Source organism: Synchiropus splendidus, chromosome 1, assembly GCF_027744825.2.
Source record: "Synchiropus splendidus isolate RoL2022-P1 chromosome 1, RoL_Sspl_1.0, whole genome shotgun sequence".
Taxonomy (NCBI): Eukaryota; Metazoa; Chordata; class Actinopteri; order Syngnathiformes; family Callionymidae; genus Synchiropus; species Synchiropus splendidus.
Genome location: NC_071334.1, coordinates 20953944 through 20976158, shown reverse-complemented (window position 1 = coordinate 20976158; position 22215 = coordinate 20953944). Strand labels below are relative to the sequence as shown.

The window sequence follows — 22215 nt, the reverse complement described above, 5'->3', positions numbered from 1 at the left end:
CCATTGTGGTATCTGCATCAGACGGGCAAACCTCAACTCAGTTCCTGGGGAGCACTGATAAGTTCAAATTTTCTTCATTACTCATGGGCTGGCGAGACTCTGAGTACTTCTCACTGACAGATGACTTGAACCTGGTGTCTGATAAATGCTGACTAAGGGAGCGTTGTATGCACAGACGGTAGACGTGGGAACTAGCTGACTCATTGTCTGATTTGTTGCACTCCAGCAGTGATAGACTTTTTTTAAGGCTTGAATCAGTGGGAAACGCTTAACCACAACCAGGTTTCCACTCGATTTTTGTCATTGAAACAATTTAAAACATGACGGGGTTTCTCCCCTGGACTGTTGAAATCCATGGACAGGACTAGTCAGTCCAACCAGCATATTCTTTCCATTACATTTCTCACCTATTATGTATATTTTAGGTTTGAATCATGATTACTGAGAACCCTGTTTAGGGAATGTACCAATTTTGTCAGAGCTTTACTCACTGAAGGTCCATTTCCTGCATGTGTAAATGTGGGAGCCTGGGGGAGTTGAGTAGGAAAGGTCTCCATGGAGACAGCATCACATCACAGATGGGGCGTCTTAAGTAGTCCTAAGTGCCACTAACTCTCACATGCACACTCCTCTCATTCTTAGCACCTGGACTTGGTCCAAAATTGGTGCAGCCCACCTGAACAAAGAGCTATTGAAAAACCATTTACGCTGGTTGCAGTTAAATAGTACATCTACCTCAAGGAATCACATCACAGTCCAGCTCCAATGAGAAGGAGTGCTGACCTGTTCTGCATTAGACCTCATTCTAAATCATCTAAAGCAGTGTTTTTCCGCCGGTGCGCTTGTGAGAATGCCAAGTGTGCCGTGGGAAATGATCCATTTTCACCCAATTTGTCCAGAGGTAGAGATGAAACATCAAGAAGAAGCAGAAAAACGTGAGGACGTTACATGGATTCGGTCATATTCCTTCTAATACACTACAAATCTATGCTCCTCTTCCCACACACACTTCCAGCAAAGAAATAGTTTTTAAACCCAATGTGGCTCTAACTTGACCACACACTTTCACAACCGAATGAAACAAAGACAAAGACTTTCTACACCGCAAAAGTAACAGAGCTAATGTGAAGTCTCGCTTCAAAACTTTATTGACACTGGTAGACCATCAGAATCTTGTTGCATTGTTTAGAAGTTGGCTATAAACTATATGCAGAACCAAATGACTGCATGTTGTTTCCTAATAATCTGTGATAGTATCTGTCAGGATGTGTGCTGTCTAGAAGGGGTACAACACTCTGAAGAAGAAACAGCAATTGTTCCACTAAGAGAACCAACGTCACTGGTTTAAGTTTGCATTTCCAGTTGACCGTGTAAGTTGCTATAATTTTTCACGAATTAACAGGATTTTCTTCAGGACTTTCAACTAACCACAATTGTACTTTGGCTGAGGTTCCTTTGGTGGTGAGCCTCAGAATTTTTTTCAATGAACAGAGTGTGCTGTCTCTTAGAGAAGGTTGAAAAACATGAATCTAAAGGACTGCTGACAAACTACACGTGATCCGAAAATAGTCTGGTCGTAAATGGACAGGTAAGAATGCTAATCTTCTGGATTAAACACCTTCTTACAAGTGGCGATAAAAAGGTGCTCTGTCAGTAAAGAGATCACTTTCGAAGAGAGGAAAGAGAGAAAGATGGAGATCTACTGGTCTTTTTTCCTGCTCATTCCTAAATTCTCCAGGTTAAGAGGTCGTGAAACCAACACAAACTCAAAAAAGCTGTTTTATTTTGCTGGCTTTCTCAGAAGGTTGCTTCATCTCAGCAGCATTCCAGAAATAAGACGTTGCCCTGATTTATGTGGAAAAGTTAAAGGGGGCGGGGGGCACATTCCATGACCACCGTAGGCAGGAAGTTTTGGAATCTCCATGGAAATTAAAGCAAAACACAGAGCTGCACACATTTTTCCCACATTTTTGAGTGAAACATTTCTGAGATAAACAGATCGCTTTCTTTTTTCCCCCTTTTTTTCTTCGTGTTAGTGGTCTGCATCACAGACCGATTTCTGTCATGTAGAGAGGTTTACTGGATGCTTCATGTTGTGTAACTACCATTAGCACCTATCTTTAGCATATGGTAATAGTACAAAAACTGTAGAAGTTGGTTACAACGGCGGCTGCCTGACCATGACAAGTAAAGCTTGTTGTTTTGTCTCAAGTTTTATAGCCTATATTGAAACTGCCCACAAGAAACAGCTGCTCACAGAAGTCTGTAATTCTTACTTGCCTGTTGAAATACTCCCTGCTGAATAAGGTATCATTGTCATGCTGCGTTACAAACAGGACAATCGTCATTATCAAATGACTACAGCATTACCCCTTCATAAAGATATTAATAAGCCAGTTTAAGACAGAACCAAAGTTTTTTTTTTACTGTTGTAGCCGACTGATAAGACGGTTGCGATGAGTTGGAGAGATTTGTTTATGCGTTATAAGAAAATATTTCAAGACATTTCTGTTACCATAATGCTTGTCCAACAGTTGTCTGACAATTATGAAATATCAAATATGAATTAATCACTTTTGATAAAGTTTTCCATAAATAATTAGAAACTCATTACTTTTATAGTTTTCATCTTCATTTGTTCTTTACTCATGACTTGTACATCCAAGTGAAAATCATTAGCAGCTGCTGTGAGTCGAAGTGCAGGATGCTGCACAGCTGACAACAAACACATGGATTCCTGCAGGACTCCAGATGTTTGGGGAATGCTGCACCTCCATGGTGAAGACTATCTCCTCCACGACTTGAGGATCCTTGAGCATTCCTGAGCAGTGAAACTCTCTCAGTGATGTCGTTAAAAACCTGGCCCAGGATGAAGTCACATGACCACAACCTTTCACCCACAGTTCCCCCTGCATCCCTTCCATGGGGTCTCTGGTCATACATTACTGGTGCGATGAAATTTGGGAGGTGTCTGGGCATGCATGAGACAAAAAAAAACTGTAAAAGGAGACTGTAAATCAAACAACACATGGTGTGTCCTGACTTAAAAAAAGATGCAGATTTATTTTTTACAGCTTTTCAGGGGCCGAGAAAAGCAGCCCAGAGTTTCAACAAGTGAAGGCAGCAGGAAAATGTGTGGCATCTTTGGAACGCTGCCCTGTGATCACCGGGGGAAACAGAAGGACCACTTGTTTCTATTTTATAAAAAAGCTTTAATTATCAAAAGTAAACAAGTATAGATATATTCACATAAATACAGGAAATGTGGTGGAGCTGGGAACTGAAGTCACAGGAGTTGCACTCGGCCAAGCCAAGGTTTGTTGTCAATACATTCGTCCAAGAATGATAGTGACTTATAGGTGACAGGAAACCAGAACCAACTCCGTGGACCATCGCCTTGCACCACAAGCACTTCCTCCGCTGCACTAGATGATCAAGATGTCAATTCAAGAACGACGAGATATGCAAGTCAAGCTACGTGACACATAATGTAATTACCAATTTCTAATGAAAAACACATATGAAATGTGAGGGTTTTGAAGAGGTGGCTTAGTGGGCAATTGTGATTTTAGAATCTACAAGATTTCATTCTGTCTGAGTCACGTGACTGTAATACCGAGGAAATAATGATAATTATGACAACAATGGGTCATTGACTTTCATGTTTATGTGGATAGTGATGGTGTATTAAATCCACAAACTCAATAAAAAGGTAAAATAAATGAATTAACAAGCAAACACACTGATATCAGGTATATATTAGGAATTTTAATCTGTTTTGTGGAATATTCGGGTTTACATACCAGACAAACACACAGCAACATTAAAATGGGTCAACCAGCTGAGAACCTTTAGTCAGCGATTATAACTTACATAGATTACATCTTTGGCATCATAAAAAAAAAACCACATAAAAAAACAATATATTAGCTTCTTTCACTTCACATAGCCTTTCATGTGAACACATTCCAAATGAGTAGAATGAATTAACTTAATATCACGATGCACTGACCAGCATATGCACTTGAAATGATAAGAGAAGAACACGATAAATACCACGTTTCACATGCTATCACAACAACTAGCTAACCAACAGTATCACACATGCATTGCAACAGTATCCTCCGTTCCTAATTCTAGCACTTCCAGTTAAACACATTCCTGGACCGTCTTCATTCATAAATAGAACATTCGTCGTGAAGGAGTTCAGAAAACGCAGCTGAATCTAATACAGTAAGGAAATATATAGAATGGCAAATGCAGTCCATTTATATGCTTGCGGTAGGCCCAGCTACCGGCGTTCAGAAGTCACAACTGCAGGCCCAGAAAAGGAATCATGTTGAGAATGCATGTCATCTTAACAAGGGCGAGAGGGTCAGACTTTAGATAGCCTTTTTCTTTAACGGGAGCATTCCCTCAGTGAGGAATGTGAGAAGATTAGCTCCAGCGTGTCAGACGAGGGGAGAGTCATGCTCGGCAGCCTCCGTCCACATTAACCCGGGATATGGAAAATCAGACCACCGCCGAACACTGTCAATCCTCACAGGCTTTTTTTAAGTGGGAATGTAGCAGGCTCTGCATTCAGAAGACGCTTCCAAATCCTCAGCAGAGCTGCGAGCTCTGCGCTCAAATCTATTTAAAAGTTAGGCTCCGTCGCACACATTAAGCACCAGTTTCTGACAAGAGAGAGACATTTGAAATGATCCTTCGCCACTGAGCCTCTCATTACAAATGGAGCAGCATTTACAAATTGAAATAAATTACATCATCATCCAGAACGCTGCTCTCGTACCTTGGAGCATTTTGAAGTGTGTAACATTCAAACAGTTTAAATCTGGCAGCAGCTGTGCATTCACGCACCCTTGTCACAATTCATCCATTTTTATGCCAGGAGGGTGGTTTCCTCTGGATTAAATGAGAATTTCCACCACTTCTGCGTCGGTGTTGCTGTGGCCTTCCAGCATCTTCCCCGGAGCCTTCGGCTCTTCTGTTGAGACACAGTCGCATCATTAGAAAAACATCTCTGGCATGCTGTTGACTTTATCTCTCCGTGGCACGCTCGACAAACTTATCAGAGTCAACATTACGTCCTTTGTCACCTCTAATTCTAGCGCTGCTCACATTGTGTACGACGGCCAGATTGACCACGGATCAAAGGGCGGTCTAAAATTATCCGGACGGTAGTTTGTGCCGTGTTGATTGGATGTCAAGTGCTTCGCTAAACAAACGCACCGGTGGTAGGGATTTCCTCCGGCGTATTTAGCTGGCAGGGCTCAGGCTGCTGCTGTGGCATCTCATCACTTTGGGTGCTGGAGTCACGACGCTGGCCCTCGGGGGAATACGCTGGCAGCGGGACGACACCTGTCCGGTCATTTGAGAGGCTCCTTCCTGCAAACAACAAGAGGAGGCTTTTAATTGGCAGACATTAACACACCGAGGAGGATCTGCCCTGCTGGGTTCTTCCCAGGACTATTCTGGATCTGGCTATTCTGGAGTGAGAGATGATATGCATTCCTCGGCAAAACATTTCGTCTATATGAGGGGCAAGAATGTTGTTGTCTCCTTGGACTTTTTTTAGGAAGCGTGCATTCTGTCTGGCGACACTGCCGAGTCTACCAGTTGTCACTTGATATCGTGTGAGTGCTCCGCTCACCTTTACACTCAGTGCTGCGGGCCATGGTGTTGATGGAAGGGACGGACATGGCGAGGCGCATCCCCACCTTCTCTGGTTTGCTCTGCTCCCACCTGGTGCGCTGCTGGAGCACCTTGATCACAGCATCCTTTTCCAGGAGTTGAGCGTGCAGCGCCCGAATCCTGAACAGAATCCTATTGGTTAGTGGGCAAGCTAAGGAAATGAATGCTTCAACACAAACAGATCCCGTACCTGTTCTCCATCTCTTGATGTCTCTGACTGGGTGAAGGCAGGTCTTCATTGAAGCTGCCATGTGGCGAGTGTCGGGGAGAATTGTTGATGATGGTGGTATCCCTGAGAATTGGAAAAAAAAAGCAGTGTGAATACAAAGCAAGAGGTTGAGCTCCTGAGTTTGCCACGGCAATAGCCCACCTCTGAGCTGCAGCTGTAGCGGCTGCATCCATGGCAAACTGCCTCATGGTGCTCTCCTCCAGGTACTTCTGCTCCCACTTGGTGATGTCGGCTTCCAGGGCCAGGACCTGCTCCTCCCGCTCCCTCAGCTGCTGATGCAGAATGGTTGAGCTCTGCTCTGAAGCCCTGGTGTCAGACTTCTGCTTCTGAGAGTGAGAGAAGAGGAAATGGTCAGCATCATTGCAACACTGGATCGACTCAGTCGTGCCTCCTACTCTTGGGGCTCCTACCTGCTGTGCTCGAAGACTTTTCAGCTCCTGCTCCAGTCGGTTTCGCAGACGCAGCTCCAGAGTTTCCCTTTTCTCGCATGCCGCCTGCAGCTGAGCCAGGGAGCTCTGGAGCCTCTCCACCTTTTCCACGTACGCCCTCTTTCGTTGCAGTTCCTCCTCCAGTTGCCGATTCCGAGCCTGCGCCGACACGAGGGCCTGCTCCATCATCTCTCGTTTATGCTGGCACTCTTCCCCAGACGCACGCAGATGCTGGATCTGCCTTTCCAATCGTTCCCGCTCCTTTTGCTGCTCTTCATCTACAACAAAGACGTCGTACTGTAAGGGACGGCCATGAGCCTCACACGACACCCCAACATTTTCTACAGCAAACGAAGGGTTAAGACAAAGGACGACTTGAATTTAACGGTTTCAAAGTGTTGCAACCACTGGAATGCAGGCATGCACTAAACAAGTCCTTGGAAACGGTTAAGCGCGTAACACCAGTGCTGTGCCACTTTAAAGAGGGCAGATTACACAACGTGGGCGCATGCCTGCGGAGGGAACGTAGACTTCCTCTTATCCACTTACACACACAGGCAAGGCCTTGTGCTGGGAAAAGCTCTGGAATGTCTCCATGGGCCCGAAGTAAACAGCGAGCTCAGAATGAAATACAGGTTGCACCAGCCTCACAGCGAAATGAAAGAACACATCGCAGCACCGTATGCAACACGTGTCTTTGATTCTGTCGTCAAGTGAGACCGCGCACACATGACGTTGGTCAGGGCTGATGCACTCACGGATTGAAAATTCCGAGGTGCAATTTTCATTCCAGCGGGGTAATGTGTAACAGAGCGGTATGCCAGATTACGTAACAAGACATCGGAGGCTGCCGAACTCTGTGACAAATGAACACTATTCACGTTAATAGGCCGTCTTTCAAGCAGAAAATGTGGAAGCCAGGACGTATGACCCAGACTCATTAGTTCACCTCTAGGCATGAGGTCAGCAAAACTGAGTACAAGGAGACATTCCCAGCTACAGCAGAGCCTGATTCCCAAGAGTAATTCCAGGATTCCGGTCCATTATTGACCACTAAATAATCAGTGTCTGATCAAGTGGCGCGCGCATTTATGTTCAAAACTGTAAATGACAACTTACTTTGCTCCAGGAGCTTGAGAAAAACGTGCTGCTTCTGGTCGGAACACTGAGCCTCCTTGGCCACTCGCTGTTTGGTAGCTGTGTCCAGCTGATCTGTAAACCAAACACTGGCACTCAGTTCCATGTCAGAGGACGACGGCGACTATGAATGAATGAGCTGTTATGGTCAGGCGCACACACCTCTCAGGTCTCGGTTGAAGTCGTGCATCCTCTTGATTTCGGCCTCCAGCTTGTTCCGCATTGTTTTCTCCAGAGCTTCCCTCTTGGACGAGCCCTTCATCAGGGTCTCGTAAGCCTCGGATATCCTCTGGATCTCCGCCTCTAGCTGTGAGGAAGGATGAGAGACGGATCAGTCTGTGGCAGTGCAAAGGTGTTTCATTCATTCACACTTCCATTGGAGTACTTTATACGGTGTCTTGCTGAGTGGGGAGACTGGGGAATGAAAAGTCTGAGCCCTCAAGTGCTCATAAGATGTGTAACACCCTCAGGCTTCAGACACCAAGATGAGGCGTGTGAGGGAACACTCGACATGTATGCGTCACTCTTTACACCTCCGGTCATAATAATTCAGTCTGACTAGCACATGCAAGGCACTTTGATGTCCTCACCTTATGGAGTCGGACAGCCTTCTCTGTGTACACTTCCAGCTCCTTCCTGAGTCGCTCGTTCTCCCGGATCAACGTATCAGTCTGAACCGAGTTGTTGTTCAGGGGTGTTGGGGAGCTACTGTGAACCGCCGTCGACTGAGCAGACACATACCTGCGGGGAGCAGACGTGAGTCATTAGTTACACAAACTGCTGGCCCATTGAAGGTGAAGTGTAGCTGCTTGACTTTTGTGTTTACCTGTGCTGGTGTGAGTGAAATGGAGGAGGCGGGTCTCTGTAGAAGTGTCCATACTCCTGCGAGTGGCTGTACATGTATCCAGGAAGCTGTGGACAGGCTGGATATTCCGGCGGAGGCCTGCGCAGATCCTGGGATCTCTGTGTGTTTGTCGTATGGTGGTACAGCTGCGGGTAGCTGTGCGACGAGCTCAGGGACAGGTTATCTCCAGGTCCATTCCTCTCCAGAGAAAGCTGCATGAGTCTCTCACTCAGAGAGCGAGCGTGTTCCCTCTTGCCATCCCACGCTCCCTCACTGCCACTCATGATGTCCATGCTCGGCTTGTGTCCCTTCTGTGAGAGCAGGTACTGTGAGTGGGCTTTGGCCTCCTCATAGGTGGGCAGCTCCTCCCCATGGAGCTGGTACAGGTGACACACTGGACTCTCAGAGAGCAGGCCACTGCCCTGGTGCTCCTGGCCCTGCGGCTCCTGCCGTGCCGACATGTGGATGTATTGACTCTCCTCCTGAGTCAAGCTTTCCAGCGAGGAGCGTGGGCTTCCAGCGCCGCCACCACCGCTGCTGCTGCTGCCTCCACGCAGGGCCTGCTGCTGGATGGCCAGTAGAGCACGGGTGTCTGTTAGGTTCCCGAAGCGGAGCTGCTCCTGGATGAGGCGGTGCAGGACCGTTCCAGATGAATCTTCGGCGGTTCTCATTTCAAATGGCACACTTTGTTTCTAGGAAAGCTCCTCCTTTCTGTTGGTAAAGAGCTTGAGTTGAGAGACATTCTGGTCATCACTGGGGATCGTTTTTCAAGGAGGAAAGCCACCAAACTTGAATTGCTTTACTAAAGCCGAATAAATAAGTTGGTCCTTTATACATCCGTTATAACTCAAAACAACCAAACTTTCAGAGCGAACTGGCCACAACAATAGTCGCAACATGTAAACTTGAAATAGTTGAGTAGCATAAATCACGACTTTTATATATCAATAAAGTGAAATCATCGTCAACAAAACAAGAACTAAAGATGGCTTTACCTGGCTAACGCCGCATCACAGTCGAAAGGTCGAGCGTGCGCCGTGACAATAGTAACAATCTCCAAGCGCTTGTACATCCACGAGGACCAGGTCTGCTCTCGGAGCGCTGGAGCGTCAGACTGAAGCCGCAGAGCAGCGAGCAGCGCTAATAAATGACTGAGGCTCGATTGTTCGCTCCGGTTGGAATGAGTGGAATGTCAAAGCTCCAAGTCTCTGTTGGATCAAAAGCAGAGCACAGGGGAGGAGGAGGGAGGAGGGAGGGGAGGAAGAGGAGGGCTGGGGGGAGCAACACCGCGGACTCGGTGCGCTGCTTGTGTCATGCTAAAGAGCCCATTTGCTTTGTTGAGTTGTAGCGCTGCTCTTCAATATTTACATCTCCAAACTTACCAGGCATTTGCAGAACAACTACCTACCATACCTTTAATTGATAACCATTGTTTATTTTCGATTAAAAAAAACACATATACATTCATTTAGCAGACTATTATTTAATGGCAAGTCAGTCCTGAAATGGCCATGGTTGGAATAGCACTACTTATAGTTAGTGAGAGAATATTCGTAGTTTGAGGGGGAGAAAAAGAGGATGGATGCTAAAGAAGAATGCTAATGCTAAACCTAAGAGCTACAGGCTGCTATTTTCTGCGAGGGGGACGTTTCAACATTAAATTAGAACCATATTTCATTTTTTTAAAAGAGAGATTAAAATATCAGAAAATTGAGCTTTTTGCAAACTACTTGCTACTCAGATACACCGAACAAATACTACAGATTTTAAATTAATTAATGAAAAAGCACAGGCATCTTCGACATCATTATGATGCAGAATAAACTGAAACTCATTTACGTGTATATATATATATTGCCATTTAAAATCATATTTAAAAAAACATCTGTTTAAAAACAGAACATTTTAGTATGGTTTGACTGGCATTCAAACAAAATTGATATATATAGTTGTGGTATGTGACAAAAATCGGACTAAAACAAAAACAGTTAAACACACAACATTAAAATGATCATCAACCCACTAAATTATGACCATGTCTACAACCACAATAGGAAGCTTCACAGATCATCAGATTCAATTTAACTGTGTGCCGCTTATACACAGGACAAGACAAATCTAAATGAAGCAAGTGGCTGAACTGAACTGAAGTGCTGAGCAATGCAAACAGTCCGACTGTATTACAGACGGATAAACAGAGAGTTGATGTCGATGTAAAGTCAGTTTGTCGCATGATATTCGTGTCGTCCATCCTCTTATAGAGGACCATGCCACACTGTTTGAGAGACTGTATCTAGCACTGACTCTTGAGATGAAGAAATAAATAAACAGTGCCAGTTACATTTTAAACACGAGGCAGTAACCAGCGGATTCAGAGCGGCGATAACAAGGGTGCAGTCGTACAATCCAGACATGGATTAATCATCATTTCTTACAAGCGTCTTTGTTTGTAAGTGGCCGGTAAATATTTAAGCCATGGCCCGTGCCAGTTAATTGCAGAGAGTGTGTGTCTGTGCGTGTGTGTGTGGATGCGGGTAGGTGCAAGGCACACTGCCTGCCAGCTGTCCGTGGACTAAAATCCCCCCATCCCCGCCTTTAATGGGAGCTCTGAGAGATGCATTGTTCTCACCAAAAAGCAGACATGATGGGGGCAGCCTAGCCATCTGCTGTTCTCCCCTCCATCCACGCACACACATGTATGTGGATGAGGCGACGGGATCAGCTCGCGGTGGGGGTGGGTCTGCATAAGATAGGGATGTTATTGAGGGTATTTTTGGGTGAAAAGGTTTGTCCTTGTGAGCTTGATTGTGGAGGGCTAAACAGGTCTCTGCTTGTTAGTGTGGCGCCGCTCATAGACAAACTGTTGTTTTGTCACCCACAGGCAAACGTCCACCTGCCGATTTGCATGGCAGTTGACGGCCAACAGTCTTAGAAGAATAGTGATCTAGCAGATGATATGTGTCCTCATCATGGCCACCTTGCTATACTCAAGTCGCACTTCGCTGTCTCAGCTGGTTCTGTCGATACAAGGAATATTAGTTCTGCTTTTTCTTACATGCTTACGGTGAAACACTCTGCTGCTAAACGTTGTTGTATCTGTCCAGCAACTTCAGGCAGCTGATGACTCTTCACTACTTTGTCAAGACGGGAGTGACAACTGTGCTCAAGAAGAGGAGGTCAAGGTTGCCACAGGAATGTGTAGTATGGACTTTGGGTGACAAATGAACCTCTTTAACTGGAGGAAAAGCTTGCGTAACAACAAATGTAGACTGTGGACATCAGCGTTTGACCCATTGATAGAGGTGGTGGTCTACATTAAGGCCCAAATACCTCAACCATCATCTAGTCACTACATTTGCAAACAGTTCAGCCCAAGCCATTTGCTGGGCCACTCTCCACGTCCTTCCTCTTGTTAGGTAAAATAGGAGACACCTGGTCAAAAGGACCCACCCTTCAGGTGTGAATCTCGAAATGAAAGCCGCATTCTATGTCTAGAACCAGGGGGAGGTGAGACTTCACTTGGCACCGTTGGGCTAGCGATGGCCACCTAAAACCCATTTTCAAAAAATACGGTGTCTCATACCTGGATCTTTCCTTGTGATGTATAAACATGCTTGTCTTTCTTTCAACAGTCTCATCACATCGGACTACTTCCCAGTGCAATTTGATGTCAAAGCAAACACAGTAAAGCTAGAGATACGTGCTGCATCGCTGAAGACAACTCTGATTTTATCACCTCGATTCTATTTGCCCACTTCAGCCTCATGGCCCATAAATGTCAATAGTATACAAACCTTGTTTATGTCGCCGTAAGAAAAATGGAGGTATGTTAGCGTGACAGTTAGCCAATGTTAAAATTTCTATACAACAAAGATGTTACTCATCTCAGATAAAGTATGAAAGGAAATATTTTTCTGGGTTTTGATTTTAGTTTCTGGGCTCCCTGACTGCCTTTCTCCCTTCTCTGAATGCCTACACTGTTTGGGGACAACAGCGTGATCCTAAAATACCACTGTTGTGTGGTGATAGCAAGAAATAAATGCCCCAAAGTAATCAGCCAGCAACAGATGGTTCCTTGTTGTGAGGTATGCATGGTTAATTCAAGCCATCGATAGCTGCCCTGCCTTTATTTATGGGATGAGATGATTCCTAAATAATCATAAATACTCTTGCTTTATTTCTAGCTGTGAAATTGAAATCTGAGGGATATGTTCGATCTCCCCCCGTCCATATATGAGGAGGTGATATTTTTGTCTTTCAATTCCACGGGACTTTCGGGACACTTCCCACACCAGCTTGTAGTGATCCAACATTAGAGCCATTTCAGTGAGAAAATAGAAGGAACACAGGCCCATACAAAGACACAAGACTCGTGCAACAACAACCGCTGAATGAAAACAGAGCAGGAGAGAACGTCGTGCTCAAGTTTTGAGAATGAATCTAGTGTACATGCAATGTGTACAATAATCTTCAGCTACATGAGACAGAAATCTATCATTAATGATAACAGCATCGTGAATTGTCCACAAACAAGGTCATTCTTCTTTGCACACACAACTTTCCTCACAAGTTATTCTCATCTCAAATTGCAAAAAGCAAACAAATCATTCGATACTATGCGTGATTAACTACCCAATGTCGTGTCTCGAATATAAAATTCATCCACAGTTGACACAATAAAACTTCAGTCTTAAATCTAATTTTAAAATGTTATGAAGGGGATGCAAATATTTGAGGTGGACGACACATTACTGGACGTGATGTAGTCCACACTATCTATCCACGGCGACTTTTGACTCCAGCTATTGAACCCCTCTTGCTGTGAGCTGGAGCAGAACAGGCATTTCTGCTGCTCCTTTTGTTTTGCTGCAAAAGAGGAAATGGCCGCATTCCTGACATTACCATGTCCATGGGGTCTGACCGAGTCTCCTGGTCTGCTGTTGTTCTCCAGGGAAGGCCAGTCCTCTATTAACAGGATCCACTTCTGAATAGAGGCATTTCTGCTTGAATTCATGGAGCTGACCGTACCTTCATGACCCTCGATGACTTGCATCACTAGAATAGAATAGAATATTTTGGGTCAGGAGAAGGTTCCAGGAATCCTGATGTGTCACAGTGAGAGCAGTTCGAAGAGTTGAACGTATTCATTTATGATTAAAATTTTGGAATCTGGTGCATGCAACACTACACCAACTAAACATGGGTGTCACCACTTATCTATCAGAAGTAATCTTCCATTTGTTCTTCTCTCAATGACTGTCTTGTCTTCAGTCCTTCCAAAGCCTTGCAGCCAAGTGAGTCACTAAAACAGTAACTGAAAGATCAGACTTTAACATTTATATCCATAAGTTAAACTGAGCTTGTTATGTCTATGAACTAATTGACATTGTTAAATGGTAAAATATATATTTAATGTGTATTTCTTCAATCTTATCTTTAATCTTAGCCCTACACAAATGTGACCATCTACAAATGTTGTTGGGAGCAAAAAAGAAAAGACAATTTTAAGTCAAAATCAATATTAATTTTACCTTAAAAATATGTCTTGTTTTGAAATTTCTTCAGTGTCATTTTTCAGACAGTTTTTCAGACAATGTCTTTTTCAGACCCTCAGCCTTTATTGTCTCGGATAACTGACATGTAACGTCCTCTAACTTTCTCCTCCTGGGCTTGAACAACTAAACAAACAACAGAAGCCAAATTTGGATAGTGGCAGACAGCTGGAGTTGAGAGAGACGTCTGCCCAACGTTCTGTTGCACCTGCCGACTCCAACAGGCCCTCAGTGAATCATGAAATGAGATGAATATCATATGGCTGAGACCAGCATTCTGTGAATTGTTAGTCACGCCAAAGAAATGTCAAGTCACTTAAATGTGATAAGAAGAATAAAACACATATTTGTGACCACAGAAAAATGCTGGGTACATTCTGAAGGTTTTTTTTTCATCATTTATCTATGAACACACAACAAAGAGGAACGATGCGTCTCCTCCGGTGAATTACATTCATCCATTCTGAAATGATATTTGAACGTAATGAATTCAATCCTTTATTTCCTGCACGAGGTGGACAAGTCACAGTTTACTTCTGGGTATCAAATCAGAGAGCATGAAGCTCCGTGTGTGTACATCTCTTTGTACAGTAAAGAGCAGAGCTTCGTAGAATGTCCCTCTTTGTTCTTTGTTGAATTCCATTGTAAGTAGCACCCTTTCTTATACATAAATGTTTCCTTTACTTGTGAAGATCCTTGATGACCGTCGTCACTATATGACAAAGGAACAAAAAAAACAGTCTGAAATGATGTCGATAAATACATATTTTAATGTAGTAAAAGATACAAAACCAGTCTACAGTTGCAGCATGTTTCAGGCCTCTTTGGGTGTGCAACAGCAGCAGGATCAGCGAGGGAAGTCTGCGCTGACAAGCATCTCTACAGTTGAACCGACCGTCGTCTCATTTGCCTAAACAAATGTGAAGGTAAGTCTACGACTCAAAACACTTAGGAGACATTCATGTCAGTAGTCAACGTTCTGAAGTCAGGTTAGGGACTGTCTGTCGGAGTGTTAATCACACATCTGCACAAGGAACAAAGCTGCTCTGTGTGGACCTGCGTGTCAGAATGATGGAACGTATCTGCGTGTTGTTTGGTCGATACAATGCCACTTCATTCTTCTCTCTAAAAGCCTTGTGTAAGCATGAGTCAGAATTTGCGCTCTAATAAATGACAGACAAAAACCAGCCTCCAGGAGCAGCCAGTCAGTCATTTATCAGCTACTTTGGTCAGTTGAGAATACATTTTCGTCTTTCCTCTGGGATAAACAATTTATTGCTTCGGTACAATCCCAGCTTTTCAAATACAGGTCAAATAATATTATTTTGAATCAGACAAAGTCTCAATTTTAAATCAGATTTTCTTTGAACAAACTCAACAGTGTAGCTACTACGAGTTTCATGAACTTGTCATTGGTTGTTTTTCTCAGAATTCTCAGAGTTTTGTTTCAGAATTTGGCCAAAACTCAATACAACATTGGAGTATGACAAACAACACCAATGAACTGAAGATAGCTGGAGGACCCACAGTACTGTGTTGATGAAAACAAAGAGGTCATCAGATACATGAACTCAATAAATCCAACAGCTGATACTGGGAAATTCCATGTAGTTGCTGATGCAGAAACCTGTGGAAGCTCATCTCAACCATTCCAGGAAAACAATCATGACTTGTTTATCCCACAACACTTAATGTGTTTGAACACACAACAGAAGTCTCTGCTTTACTTGGCATTTCCAGGGATGCTGGGGTTCATTTGAATAAGGAATAATGTCGACCACAGACGGGGGTGCACTTTAGATGAAGCTAAAGGGGAAACTGTCTTGATGCTGAGCAACATCAGCATTTGTTACTCAGTTCCACTACAGTGCCGCGTTTATGGGAATAGCGTGGAGAGCGAAGGGCAGATGTTTTGTGGAAACAAAGCAGACTATCTCCTGCCCCGCAGCTCAGAGGGTGAAGCACCTGTCAGCCCCCGCCCCAACCCCAACCATATGGACAATTCAGCACGGCAGCGTATGTGCCAAAGCACAGCGGCAACACCACTGTAACAAAGCAATCCCCAGACAAAAACGTTTTTTTTTCCAGAATTACAGCTGAAATATGTGGGGTTTTTTTGTAGAGTACCATTCTGTTTTCTGGCGAAACTATACTACTGAGCAAATCAAAGAATTCTTATTGTTTCATAGCCCAATATTAAAATTGAAAAAGCCTGATAAAACTGTGAATCGGCGTCAGCCAAACAATAATGTTTTCAACTATTAACATAGTTTCACATGTCAAAATAGACTAGAATTTTCACATTAACACATTTGCATCAATAGAAGATGTAGATGTATCAGGTCAGTTTTACTGTACAAAAAAGATTATGATTCTGAATCATAGATTTAAAGGTCAGATTACTTTGTTTTGACCTTCCACCCCTGGATCTGATGAAACTTAAGAGAAATAGGTGATTTAAATATCCTCCTCTTATTCTTGATTTGTGAGAACCAAATTTTCAGTTGCAAAAATGTGACTGTTAAGTCCATCATTCATCATCATTATGGCTCCGACCTGGCAGAGGAAACAATCTCAGGTTACACTGGAGGTTCAGCAGCTCCCCTCCCCAGTCCACCAGCTCCACTGCAGGCAGATGGCGGGGTGAAGCCCGCACTTCCACCTCAGATAATGGATGTCTCCCAGGGCCACGGGGAGTGGAGGGATCATAGAAACGGCTGTGTCAGACAAAAGGCAGGTGGCAGGACTCTGTCGTCCTGGAAGGTTTCACATGGGGATTCCACAAACACAAGGGACGGTACCGGCGGTGTATGACGATGAAAATATCTCAGCAACATGTATAAGATTTGATAATAGTCATGTCTGTTTTACAAATGAAGTTCCCAGTTCCCCTTTGAAATAGTAAATCCGAGTAATATTGGTTCATGTGCCACTGCAATAAACAAGGATCACCAGTGTCATTTCATGAAGGAGCCATTGAACCAACTGCAAGCCCAGAGGACCATTGTTTTAGAACCATATTAAGTATGTTAAATGTTTCAACTGTAAAACACATCATGTGAAGAAAATAACAGCGAGGAAAAGGGGCTATTGTGACATTATTGATTAAAAATGGTCCTGTGTTCTGAGCAAGAAATCACATGTTTGTAAAGCTAGTTTACAGCATTCTCCTCACATGTGGAAGGACAAGATGAGGAAGAGGTTTCCACTACGTTCTCAATCATAACACAACAAAAGGCGAGTGGGCAACAAACAATGCATTTGGCCCAAAGTTATGGAAAATAATGCATCTAGATCCGATTAGATGTCCCTTATTTGTTCCACGGTGCGGAATGACTCTTTTAAGGCCAAAATATTATTTTGCTTCACTATTACCATGTAAATATGATGGACAAGAAATATTCCCATAAAGTCAGTGTTATGAAAATGAGGCACAGCAAATGGACATGCTAACCCTCCCCCAAAACAATGGTATAAAAAGTACAAGAAAAAGTGATTTATATTCTATGTATGTGAACTTGAGAGTGCCATAACAGTTTGACACTGAGGGATGAAAACATCTATTCAGATCTCCAGGATCATGAGAGGCTCCAGGCTACGGACAAAGCAAGAGCAAGAACCAGGGAATGTGTTGGATAACTCCCCGGTCCATCACATGGACAGAGACCCGCTCACACCTTTGGACAGCTCTGTATTCCTCAGTGCCTTGAGGAAACTTTTACGTACGACCAGAAAACCTGTCTCAGTTTCATGGATTCAGACAGGCGGCGCTCTCTCTAAATGTATGGAATAACATTGACACACTCTACATCAACACAATATTGAGAAAAATAAGCAGATAAAATATTCTTTTACTTTGCACAAGTCACCTGAGATTCCTTACAGCCCGTTGTAGCCTTTTAATGGTCATCTGCGCCTTTCAACAGCCGTCTCCCTGGTTTGTATGGATAAGAAGGATTTTTTCAGCAGGTTTCCAAACCAGTCAGGTGTCTGCCTACTACTGGACCCTCGTGAGATCAGCGTGGAAGACAGTGACCATGTCATGCAGAACGATTCCTTTTGACTTTAGTGCACCATCACATCTGTAGTCTGAGTGTCGCAGCATAGATTAAGACTGAAAAAGTCCCCTGACACAGTTTCCTCTGTCGGCCCCCTCCTGCCTCCCAAATGTCTGACTTTTTATTTCTGGCAATTTGCTTCTATTGTGCAGCACTTCCTGATAGGAGGCGCACTGGGAGACTGTGCTCACTCGACTGCAACGGAATGTAGCATTCCTTTCTAAAATTACGGATGTTCCTTTGAATATCTAGCAGTGATTTTAGCCATTTGCGCAGCCCAGTCTGGAGAAAGTGTTTCCGGAGAGATTGTAGTTTGTTTGCCTTCCCTTGGGACAAAGACATTTCTCACATACAATGCAGCGCAGGAGTTTAGTTATTGGGTGAGTAACATGCAATACATATGTAATACAAGCATATAGATGTATAATAGTGAAATACGCTGCCCTACTGGTCACCTCGTCTTCTACATCGGTGGTCTGACCCCTGTCAGGGTGGTGACCTCTAAAATGAAGCAATATCTCCAGATCCCACCATGAGGCTCTCAGTCCGACTGAGCCACAGAGTCGCTCCCATTGTTTTACTTAAATAGTACTTTTTAACTTGAGTCATGGTCAAACAAGTGATACTTTAAATTACCATTCAAATATGATGTTGCAGTATTCTTATATATAGGTAATAATCCCAATCTCATGGGAGAATAGAGCAAGGCAGAAATCAAGCATCACTTGAATAGTTTTTTTTCTGCAGCACAACAACAACAACCAATAGTTAGCTATGTGAAAAGATTATTCTTGGAAAACATGGAGGTTGGAAAGCAGAGTTTGAGCCTCACAAAGAGGCCACAGGCGTGCTCTGATAACCTGTCTCTCTCTCTCCAGATGGCAGACTGGAGTCCCAGGGCCAGAGGGGTCAACAGTCAGGAATGAGGAAATCCCACCCTGGCCCCGACAGATAGAGGACAGGAAGCGGTGTCATTTGCATACACATTCTCCCTCAGCCACATGACATGCAGCTGCGCACCACTGATAGGACTCGGCCAGGTAACCGCTGAAAGGCCGATGTCAACCACAGACCTGAAATGGACTGACAGCACAGATAAGAGAAGAAACACAATGGTGGATACAACTCATTCACTTATACAATGATATATTCTCAGGTAGAATAAAGGTGGTCCAGTCTAATCCAAAGATGATGACAATAACACGGCTCTTTTCCCTTTCACACTGAATCAGCACAGAGGTGAAAAGCGCGAGAGCCGGTGGATTTATGACCCGGCGACCCTGCGGAGTGATCACCACAGGTGACGACATATTTCTCTGTGATCTCCCTCACCACCGACTACTTTACGGCTTGCGTAGTAAAGTCCTAAAAACACAGGAGCACCAGTGTTGATTCAGGCATGAGAGGAAGTGGAGCTAATTACAGAGGGTGATTTTGCAGTCTGCCTGAAGAGCGGCTTAAATTGAGCGTGGAGATTCCTGATAAGAGAACTGCTTCACCCAACTGCATTTCCAGATGAATCAACCACAAAGAATGAGTCGCTTTGGAGAGGCTCATTCTCATTTTTATCCATGTTCCACCACGACAGAACCAGTGTGTGGAGGGTGTAATGTGGTTACAGGTCCAGCATCATTTAATAGAACTGCTGTATGGCTCAACTCGGCTGATGATATTCAGACCGTGACATCATGTCGTCCAGACTCTTCTATCGATGACATCTCTCCACTACTCATGTGAAACACCCAACTCTTGATCTTAGGTCCAACTCTCAACTGTGGTCAGAGCTTAAGGTAGCAACCAAACAAGATGCATGGTACTAGTGTACCAAATGAGTTTTCTCCACAGAGCGGATGGACTTTCCCTTATAGGCAGGGTGAGAACCACTGAGGTGGCTCAGGCATCCTGTCAGGACGTCCTGAGATCAGGTGTTCAAGGCGTGTCTAACTAGGAGGAGGCCACGTGGCAGACCCAGCACACACCCAGTTGACCTGCGTCTCAATTCTCAGGCTGCCACCCCGACCAGCCGTGAAGAACAGATGGGAATATATTCCACTTGTACTGACAAGATTGCATAGAAAGGTATTCCGCCACTAAATGCTTAGTTCATCTTTACAACCGAGTCATAACACCATTCCATTTTAAGACATAAATTTACATTTTGCTCTTTACAAATATTCATTGCTAACTATTGATATGAAACGTCCGCATCAGTCCAAACACGACAGTGTTTACATGCTGGTCAGCAGAGGAATGTAAACCGACAACTGTCCTCGCCTGCTCATCGACTCTCGCAGATAATAATCTGCACATTCTTTTGGAATGTTTTGTATTTTCCCCAAGGAACGTAATATAAGTGTTTTTAGGACAATACTTACTGGTGTATTCTGCATGCAATGACACAAGAAGAGCAACTCATGTGCCACAGATACATGAAAAAAGTTTAGAAAATGCATGACCAATGAAACTAGAGACGGCACGTAACTCCTCACACCACCTTTGACACGACTTGACTACGAACAAAACAATTCAAGGATTGTGTTGACGCACAGAAAAGCCTCCAGCCTGGATTCACTTCTCCAATCTGAAAATTTCCAGAAAATTCCTTCACAGCTTTCCTAGCTATGATGTCGACAAACAAACCCAAAATATGACTCGGCGGTAACAAAGGAGGGAGTTCAACTAGCACCTGGGGACATCACAGAAAACCCTAGCAGAAACAGTGTGCCAGAAAAAAAGACGTCCACAATAAACCACAGACAGACACACTCAGTCGTCGTGATTGAACAAAGGATGTTCAAATGAGACTTTGCATAACTAAACTCACCATAGCAGAGTGTTCTTGATCTGCAGCCAACAGCTCACATTGAGCAGAGCAGCAGGAGAAGACATCTAAATGTCAACCAGGTCAATTCAGCTGTGACTTTCGCACAACCATGAGGTCCACATCATTCATGAAAAACCAAACTTTAGACCCAATGGAGGACATTGTTTTGTCTGATTCATCGGGGTGAACAAAGCAGATGTTTACATGCTGCAGGACAGTAGCGTGCGTGCAAGCGTGCTCATTGTTGAAGGTTTCCTTTATAGAACAGGACCCTTGGCACTGGTCGGCCTGATGCAGTCTGTCTCCTCAGCATTCCAGGGCAGCAGCGCCTTCAGTTCCCCTGCGTAAGACAAGAGCGCCAATTCCACACCCTGTCTCCCAGCCACACCCCTCCAGAGTGCCTCAAGGACAACATATACTGGGGTCGACTGGGGGTCTACTTTGGGGTGTGCAGTTGGGGGTACGGGTTAGGTGGCCCAAACAATGGGCCGATCACTCCCTGCTGTACCAGCAGGCACAGTAAGAGCCGACCAGGCCTTATGAACATGCGTTATGTCCCACTGAAAATCTAAAGTCTGAAGACAGGTGGCAATAATTCGTGGGAAGATAGCTTTTCGCTCTTACGACCAAAGGTCTACTTTGGTGTGGAGAGTTGACTGGAGTCTCTGAAGCAGTGCAGCAGACAGCGGGAGCGCAAGAACTTGGATGACCCATGACAAACTGTTTGACTTGATAATGTTTCAGTCTGGATTCTTCGTCGAAACTACCTCAGATTTAGAACGCTGTTCAACATTCTTTCGTTTCTCCAGGCAAACAAACAGTCATTCGTCTTTCTCATGACAAGTGGTGGAAATTCCCCATACAAATACCAGCATGTGGCTCTTCTCCTGAGTGATGAGCGTGTTATTCATCTGATGAATTTACAAGTTCAATTGCTGTGATACCTGCGACAGAGTATGGTTCATTGCCATGTATGGGTCAATGGGAAGCACTCGGCGAGTGACCTCGATCAAACAAGCCACAGTGGCGCAAAGAAGAGAAAAGAAAACATTAAAAATGAATGTATCTGTGTCATTGGAGGGTGTACATAAGACAGACAGCAGAGGAGCCTCCTGCTTCATGAACTGGAACCGCACCAGGTGGGTCGAGTGCAGGGTGAAGAGGGCAGCCATTCACCTGGTCTGCGCAACATTACATTTGCTGAGACTGTTGTGTGTCAGAATACCACATGATGAGGAACTGAACCAACATCAGCTGAGGAATTTTTTTCATTCACAATAAGGTGAAGATCATCACTCAAGCTCAACGGCAGAGCTGCCAAATGTTCCGACAACACCATCCGTCACAACTCTGCACTGACGTCCACCCGTAACTAGTGCGATCAGGGAGCGCAGAAGAAGCTTGATGGATGATGACAAATGGTGCAGATGTTGAGCAGTTTGTCAAGAT

General features: G+C 44.3%; 1 protein-coding gene and 1 long non-coding RNA gene across 5 annotated transcripts; one reads left to right on the top strand and one right to left on the bottom strand.

The window, feature by feature from the left end:
• Nucleotides 1–3748: 3748 nt before the first annotated feature.
• amotl2a (angiomotin like 2a) lies at nt 3749–9916 on the bottom strand. Of its 2 annotated transcripts, none has more exons than XM_053853126.1 (11): nt 9328–9916; nt 8315–9057; nt 8079–8229; nt 7651–7795; nt 7471–7563; nt 6334–6629; nt 6065–6249; nt 5885–5986; nt 5654–5814; nt 5233–5388; nt 3749–4987 (listed from the first exon to the last, which is right to left on the bottom strand). In XM_053853126.1, the coding sequence occupies exons 2-11, from the start codon at nt 9001–9003 to the stop codon at nt 4911–4913; spliced, it is 2055 nt and encodes a 684-aa protein (XP_053709101.1). In that variant the 5' UTR covers nt 9004–9057; nt 9328–9916; the 3' UTR covers nt 3749–4910. The 2 variants fall into 2 exon arrangements, with proteins under 2 accessions (XP_053709101.1, XP_053709100.1); XM_053853125.1 differs by having other exon boundaries at nt 8315–9043; nt 9328–9915.
• Nucleotides 9917–14584: 4668 nt separating this feature from the next.
• LOC128752188 (uncharacterized) lies at nt 14585–21184 on the top strand. Of its 3 annotated transcripts, XR_008413641.1 has the most exons (4): nt 14585–14810; nt 18821–19098; nt 19175–19539; nt 19583–21184. It is a non-coding gene; the product is annotated as an uncharacterized LOC128752188 (long non-coding RNA). The 3 variants fall into 3 exon arrangements; XR_008413640.1 differs by having other exon boundaries at nt 14589–14810; nt 19175–21184; XR_008413642.1 differs by having other exon boundaries at nt 14590–14810; nt 18821–19057; nt 19175–21184.
• The last annotated feature ends 1031 nt before the right edge of the window (nt 21185–22215 follow it).

What these genes read in the sequence shown, in the direction of transcription:
- amotl2a (XM_053853126.1), bottom strand. Translation starts at nt 9,003, where the DNA reads ATGAGAACCGCCGAAGATTCATCTGGAACGGTCCTGCACCGCCTCATC. An exon ending in CATCAAGAGATGGAGAACAG is followed by an intron (nt 5,815 to 5,884) that starts GTACGGGATCTG and finishes GATTCTGTTCAG; the next exon opens with GATTCGGGCGCTGCACGCTC. An exon ending in CCGCAGCACTGAGTGTAAAG is followed by an intron (nt 5,389 to 5,653) that starts GTGAGCGGAGCA and finishes TGTTGTTTGCAG; the next exon opens with GAAGGAGCCTCTCAAATGAC.